This window comes from Ictidomys tridecemlineatus, chromosome Y (assembly GCF_052094955.1).
Source record: "Ictidomys tridecemlineatus isolate mIctTri1 chromosome Y, mIctTri1.hap1, whole genome shotgun sequence".
NCBI lineage: Eukaryota > Metazoa > Chordata > Mammalia > Rodentia > Sciuridae > Ictidomys > Ictidomys tridecemlineatus.
This window is the reverse complement of record NC_135494.1, coordinates 2352024-2359869: the sequence shown is the minus strand read 5'-3', so window position 1 is coordinate 2359869 and position 7846 is coordinate 2352024. Positions and strand designations below refer to the sequence as shown.

Here is a 7846-nt window from a genome sequence, read left to right as displayed (position 1 = left end):
GTCCTTTCATACAACTGAACAAAACTAGAACAGCTCAACAACTCATATTTCTTTTTTGCATAGGATTTATTCTTTTTATTCCAAAAGAATCTTCTGAGGCCTTAGTAAAAGATTGAGAAAACTAGATTTCTCACACTTCTCACGCTCACAGGGCTTCTCTCTGTGTTTTCATATATGAGAAGAAAAACAGTGCTGGAGAAGAAGCTGACAGGATGTAGCTTTTCTCTGGTATGTATTCTTCCATGTTTATGAAGATGATGGGATGTAGCAAAGGTGTTGCCCCACTGCTTACATTTAGAGGGTTTATTTTTCAATGTGAATGAAATGGCTTTCAACGCAATAGGGAAAATGGGATGATTTGTGATAATTTTATACATTTAAAGAGTTACTCAGTTGGAAGTGGTGGTGTATGCCTTTAATTGCTGAGACTTGAGAGGCTGATTCTGAAGGATCAATGTTGGAGGCTAGCCTCAGTACTTTAGGAAAACGCTAAGAAATGCACCAAGTCCCTATCTCAAAATGAAAAGTAACTGGAATATAGCTAAGTGATAGAGCACAACCAGATTAAATCCCCAGTGTCTGTCTGTCTCTCTCTCTCTCACACACACACACTCACACACACATATTTTCAGCAGTGTGAGTACTTCCTTGTCTTTGAGGATGACATGAAATATTGATTTACCAGGTTTTACATTCAAAAAATTTTTCTCCAGTAACTTCCTACATGTATATGAGTAAAACAGTAATAACAGAAAAGTTTACCAATTGTTTTCATGTATACAATTTCTCTGCAGTATCTGTTCTTTCACGTGTGTGAAGCAGACAGGATGTGGCAAAAGGTTTTCCACATTGTTGTTATTCATAGTGCTTTTCTCTGGTATGTGTTCTTCCATGTCTGTGAAGTGTAGGAAATCTAGCAAAGGCTTTGCCACACTGCTTACATTCATAGGGCTTCTCTCCAGTGTGCATTCTTCCATGAATCTGAAGGTAACTGGACGTAGCAAAGGCTTTGCCACACTGCTTACATTCATAGGGCTTTGCTCCACTATGAGTTTTCTCATGTAAGTGAAGGTTAGAGGACCGAGTGAAGGCTTTCCCACACTGCTTACATTCATATGGCTTCTCTCCCGTATGAGTTCGTTCATGTATCTGAAGGCCAGAGGCAGTAGTGAAGACTTTTCCACATTGTTGACATTCAGAGCATTTCTCTCTAGTATGTCTTCTTCCATGAATCTGAAGGTGACTAGATGTAGAAAAGGCTTTTCCACACTGCTCACATTTATATGGCTTCTCCCCAGTATGAGTTTTTTCATGTGACTGAAGGTAACTGAATATAGCAAAGGCTTTGCCACACTGCTTACATTTATGGGGCTTCTCTCCAATATGTGTTCTTCCATGTTTGTGAAGATACCTGGACGTAGCAAAGGCTTTGCCACACTGCTTACATTCATAGGGCTTCTCTCCAGTATGAGTTCGTTCATGTATCTGAAGGCCAGGGGCAGTAGTGAAGACTTTTCCACATTGTTGACATTTAGAGCATTTCTCTCTAGTATGTCTTCTTCCATGAATATGAAGGTAACTAGATGTAGAAAAGGCTTTTCCACACTGCTCACATTTATAGGGCTTCTCCCCAGTATGAGTTTTTTCATGTGACTGAAGGTGAATGGATCTAGCAAAGGCTTTGCCACACTGCTTACATTCATAGGGCTTCTCTCCAGTGTGCATTCTTCCATGAATCTGAAGGTAACTGGACGTAGCAAAGGCTTTGCCACACTGCTCACACTTATAGGGCTTCTCCCCAGTATGAGTTTTTTCATGTGACTGAAGGTAACTGAATCTAGCAAAGGCTTTGCCACACTGCTTACATGCATAGGGCTTTTCTCCAGTATGAGTTTTTTCATGTGTGTGAAGGTGAGAGGACTGAGTGAAGGCTTTGCCACACTGCTTACAATCATAGGGCTTCGCTCCAGTATGAGTTTTCTCATGTAAGTGAAGGCTAGAGGACTGAGTGAAGGCTTTCCCACACTGCTTACATGCATAGGGCTTCTCTCCAGTGTGCATTCTTCCATGAATCTGAAGGTAACTGGATCTAGAAAAGGCTTTGCCACACTGCTTACATTCATAAGGCTTCTGTCCAGTATGAGTTTTTTCATGTGAGTGAAGGTGACTGGATGTAGCAAAGGCTTTGCCACACTGCTTACATTCATATGGCTTCTCTCCAGTGTGCATTCTTCCATGAATCTGAAGGTAAGTGGATGTAGCAAAGGCTTTGCCACACCACTTACAATCATAGGGCTTTGCTCCAGTATGACTTTTCTCATGTAAGTGAAGGCTAGATGACTGAGTGAAGGCTTTCCCACACTGCTTACATTCATAGGGCTTCTCTCCAGTATGAGTTCGTTCATGTATCTGAAGGCCAGAGGCAGTAGTGAAGACTTTTCCACATTGTTGACATTCAGAGCATTTCTCTCTAGTATGTCTTATTCCATGAATCTGAAGGTTACTAGATGTAGAAAAGGCTTTTCCACACTGCTCACATTTATAAGGCTTCTCCCCAGTATGAGTTTTTTCATGTAACTGAAGGTAACTGAATGTAGCAAAGGCTTTTCCACACTGCTTACATTCATAGGGCTTTTCTCCAGTATGCACTCTTCCATGAATCTGAAGAGAACTGAATTTAGAAAAGGCTTTGCCACACTGCTTACATTCATAGGGCTTCTCTCCAGTATGAGTTTTTACATGTGAGTGAAGGCTAGAGGACTGAGTGAAGGCTTTCCCACACTGCTTACATTCATATGGCTTCTCTCCAGTATGAGTTCGTTCATGTATCTGAAGGCCAGTGGAAGAAGTAAGGGCTATTCCACATTGTTGACATTCATAGGGCTTTTCTCTGGTATGTATTCTTCCATGTTTATGAAGCTGATGAGATGTAGCAAAGGCTTTGCCACACTGCTCACATTTATATGGCTTCTCCCCAGTATGAGTTTTTTCATGTGACTGAAGGTAACTGAATATAGCAAAGGCTTTGCCACACTGCATACATTTATGGGGCTTCTCTCCAATATGTGTTCTTCCATGTTTGTGAAGGTAACTGGACGTAGCAAAGGCTTTGCCACACTGCTTACAATCATAGGGCTTTGCTCCACTATGAGTTTTTTCATGTGAGTAAAGGTGAGAGGACTGAGTGAAGGCTTTCCCACACTGTTTACATTCATAGGGCTTCTCTCCAGTATGAGTTCGTTCATGTATCTGAAGGCCAGAGGAAGTAGTGAAGACTTTTCCACATTGTTGACATTCAGAGCATTTCTCTCTAGTATGTCTTCTTCCATGAATATGAAGGTGACTAGATGTAGAAAAGGCTTTTCCACACTGCTCACATTTATATGGCTTCTCCCCAGTATGAGTTTTTTCATGTGACTGAAGGTAACTGAATATAGCAAAGGCTTTGCCACACTGCTTACATTTATGGGGCTTCTCTCCAGTATGTGTTCTTCCATGTCTGTGAAGGTAACTGGATGTGGCAAAGGCTTTCCCACACTGCTTACATTCATAGGGCTTCTCTCCAGTATGAGTTCGTTCATGTATCTGAAGGCCAAAGGCAGTAGTAAGGGCTTTTCCACATTGTTGACATTCATAGGGCTTTTTTATTGTATGTATTCTTCCATGTTTATGAAGCTGATGAGATGTAGCTAAGGCTTTGCCACACTGCTTACACTCATAAATCTTCTCTCCAATATGTGTTCTCCCATGAATCTGAAGGTTACTGGATGTAGCAAAGGCTTTCCCACACTGCTTACATTCATAGAGGTTCTCTCCAATATGTGTTCTGTGATGTATTCTAAGTGAACTGGGATAAGCAAAATATTTCCCACATATCTTACATTTGAAAGATGCATTCCCCGTGTGTGTGATCCTGTGCCTTTGAAGACTTGTGTGTGAAATAAAGGTTTGACCACCTTGTTTACATTGATAGAGTTTCTTTCCAGAATGAATTTTTTCATGTTTTCTAAATAAAGAGGAGAAATGAAAGGCTTCCCCACATACCTCACATTGAAAATGTTTACCTCCTCTGTGTGTTCTCATGTGTCTTTGAACATCTGGGAGAGAAGAAGAGGCTTCAGCACATTTTTGATATTTATAGGGTTGCCACCCAGTGTGAGTATCTTCATGCCTTTGAATTTCACTGGAACAACTGGAGACTTTCCCACATACTGTACGTTCATAGGGTCCCTCTCCAGTTTGTATTAACATTTGTGTATGGACACTTTTGAGCAAAACCAGCGATTGCCTGTACTGTTTAAATTCGCATGGCTTGTCTTCACATTCCTCATGCTTGTGGCATTTGTATCCAGAGTGAGATGTGATGTGCCTATGAAGGAATGAAGGGCATATGAAGTCTTTGGCACACATATGACAACCTCATGTACTTACTCTATTAAAATTTTTCTTTGTCCAGTTAAGAACTGGAATCTCATTGAAAGTTTCTCCACACTATCTCCTTGGCCTTTTAAGTTTACTATATGGCTTCTTTGAAGAATGACAGCACATTATCAATGCTGGATTCATTCATGATTCTATACTGATTTATAGGTCCTAGGCTTACAATACTACCAACATCAGGTAAAGGCTAGGTTTTCTGATTTGTTCAAATTTCTTGAAAACCAAGAGATTGAAAGGAAACATTCCTTTGCAATGCAACCTCTCTATTGAGATTATCCAAGTAGTGATATTCACATTCAATTACATATACTTTATGCATGCCCAGTACTTTGAAAAAACTGAATATCTGTCACACCTAAGTATATATTTCTGGTGGAAAAATCCTTTAAGAATAAATACATTTCAAATTGTGTATACTTCTTGGGTTGGTCTGTTTTAAAAATTATATGACCTTCTCAGATTCTCTCAAGAACTTCTTTTGTGAGTACAATTACCTTAGAATGCTCTCAGAATTTTTGATCTCATATTCAATTTTCTTTTCATCGCATTTGTTTCCTAAAATGAGAAGCCAGAACAATCTTTATGAATTTTGAGGAGACAGGATGCTTTGCCAAATCGTAGGTGCCTTTTATGCCCCAATAATTCAACAACTGATTCCCTTTTCATGTTCTATAAATGACCAAAATAAACATGAGTTCTCTAGTAGATTTTGAAAAAGAATACATCATTATTACCTATAAAAGCCAGGTTTCTGAGGACTTCCAGCATCACATCTCTGTAAAGGTTCTTCTGGGAAGAATCCAGCAAAGCCCACTCCTCCTGGGTGAAGTTCACAGCCACATCCTCAAAGGTCACTGAGATCTAAAATATCCCACAAATGTATACTAGAAGTCAGGAGAGATTGACAGCAGAAAAAATGTATAGTCAACATGCTTGATGTCCACATGAATCTCTGAGTGCCTGATTAATTGTATCATGTGGTCCATCAAATGCTTCCTGCACTCAAATCCTCACAGACATTCCAACACTAGAATTGGGCCACTCAAAAGACAAGCAACTTAATGTTTTACTCCCTTCCTTTGTTGAGTTCACAGAAAGTAAGACAGGATCCTGGGTCACAGCAAACTTTTTTCTTCATTGCACTACTATTACAATCCTAACAACTTTCTGTGCAGTGCAGAGGTAATATTAGCAACTCTGATAGTACTTACCCTTAAAAAAGAAAGCTGAGAAGAAAATTGCTGGAATAACAAAACTCAGCCTTTAAGAGAGATTCTGCCAACCACAGTGGCTCACTGTGCCTACAAAGTTAATATAAACAACATGGCATTGACTGATCTCTTGATTCCTTCTCAAAGTCTATTGTCCCATCTTTAAAGAAATGTCTAGAACATCCCACCCTCAACTTCCAAAAATGGATCACTAAGAAGCTTCCCCGACAGACTACATTTAGACAACTTTTCACTCAGGTTGTCACAATTTGTGAACTGGGGATTGAGTTCATCTTTTGTGATTACCCCAACAGAACAACTAACTATATGTTTACGCATGCTATTCTCCAGAAAAAAAAATAGTCAAATAGTAAAGAAGCACCATGATTAATAAACACAAAAATTTGATGATTTTTCCTGATTACTGTCAACGCAGAATGTATTAAGATGAAAAGTTGGAACATGACTTAGATATAAGTCAATGACCCAAAAATGTCACCTTATCCAAACAAGAACCTTGCAAAGTTTTATAATTCTCAACACAATTTTATTAATGAACAATTACTGAACACTAATTTCTAAATCTCATAGCAGCAATAAATGTACATCAACTATAAAACTCTAGTGAAAAGCAGTCACTTCACTACTATAAGTTCACGTGGCCCATAGCCATGTTCTGCTCAAGACACTTCTATCGAGATTGGGCCACATGTGCAATGGATGTCTGTTGTGAAAGAGTTTCCTCCTGCCTGTAATGATGGTGGTGCAAACCTAAGACAGAAGCATTTCCAGGGTGGTAAAGAAGCAAGGTTGCAACCCAGAATCCTCACCTATCTAACATAATTTGAGAGGAAAACAGGTCACTGCATGTTCAACCATAATAATACTAGATGTCTGCACTGTGATGGAGCAGCCAAAAATATCACCTACCAGAAGGTGCCCCTGCCACTGACACCTAACCATACTCAAGAACTTAAAACATGTCACATCCTGAGCAGCACAGTATCAGCAGAGGTGAGCAAGAGACCAAGAAAAAGCCTTCAGTGGGCCAGCCTTCACAGGAGGGAAAGATGAGTGACAGCAGATGTCTTGGATATGGATCACATGATGGTCCAGGCAAACTGGAATCCAGGTGGCCAAATGCACTACATCCTCAATTCTGTAGACAAAATCCATTTAGTATATGTTCAAATGTGAAACACTAAAATACTTTTAATGAGCTCACAATAAATTTTATGTTATTTATTTATTAAATAACAAAATAAATAAATAACTTCTGCCAAAAACAAACAAACAAACAAACAAACAAACAACAAACAAAAAAGGGCTGTGGATGTAAACCAAGATTCAATATCCCTAGTACCAATAACCCACTGCCTTATTTCATTTAAAGTAGCTATGTTATCAGAACACAGTATGTGTCAATTGACTATTTTTTTCCCTCAAGTATGATATTCAGAAACAGAAAACAAAAGTGTTATTCTTGCCAGAGACAGTGGCACAGGCCTGTAATTCCAGGGACTCAGGAGGCTGAGGCAAGAGAATCCCAAGTTGGAGGACTAGGCTGGGGATGTGGCTCAAGTGGTAGCTCCTTGCCTGGCATGCGTGCGGCCTGGGTTTGATCCTCAGCACCACATACAAACAAAGATGTTGTGTCCGCCGAGAACTAAAAAATAAATATTAAAAAAAAAATTCTCTCTCTTAAAAAAAAAAAAGACCTACAGCAGCTTTTGGAGGCACTAAACTGGGGGAAGAAAAGTGGATTTGGGATCCTGCTTCCTACACATTTTGAAGAGTGGGGGCGGGCCACCAACAGGGAGGGGAGGGGAAGCTGGGAACAACAGCTGCCCATTCAACAATGGAAGCCAAGGGACAGGACCCAGGGCCATCTGCCAGTGGGAACTGGGCCTCATGCTCTGCAGCTGACCTCAGGGACAGGATACCCAGCCCAATCCTAGGGGCCAGAGAGCAGAAGTCCAGGGCCATCCGCCATGGAGGACTAGGCTGCACCCTCTGCACCAATGTTGGACACCCAACACCCAGCTCACTCTGCGGGACCAGTGGAAGAGGCTTAGGGTCAGCCGCCAGCGAGGTGACTTCAAGATTCTACCATCCAGCCGAACCCCCAGGACCAGGGGACAGTAACCCAGGGCAACCTCCAGAGGTGACTCCGCCAGGCTCTGGAGCTCACCCAT

General features: G+C 40.7%; 1 protein-coding gene across 1 annotated transcript; it reads right to left on the bottom strand.

Annotated features, from left to right (window-relative positions):
* Window positions 1–265: 265 nt before the first annotated feature.
* On the bottom strand, window positions 266–7846 carry LOC144372143 (uncharacterized). The gene is made up of 4 exons (XM_078035548.1): window positions 7700–7846; window positions 5191–5301; window positions 3350–4332; window positions 266–3265 (listed from the first exon to the last, which is right to left on the bottom strand). Exons 1-4 carry the CDS (start codon window positions 7844–7846, stop codon window positions 856–858), a joined length of 3651 nt encoding a protein of 1216 aa, XP_077891674.1. The 3' UTR covers window positions 266–855.

Bases quoted from the DNA above. Each gene is read 5' to 3' on its own strand.
- LOC144372143 (XM_078035548.1), bottom strand. From the start codon at position 7,846: ATGGGTGAGCTCCAGAGCCTGGCGGAGTCACCTCTGGAGGTTGCCCTG. The intron at 5,302-7,699 runs GTGAGCTGGGTG...GGGATATTTTAG, and splicing joins TCTTCCACTGGTCCCGCAGA to ATCTCAGTGACCTTTGAGGA. The intron at 4,333-5,190 runs AACCTGGCTTTT...AAATGCCACAAG, and splicing joins TGATGCTGGAAGTCCTCAGA to CATGAGGAATGTGAAGACAA.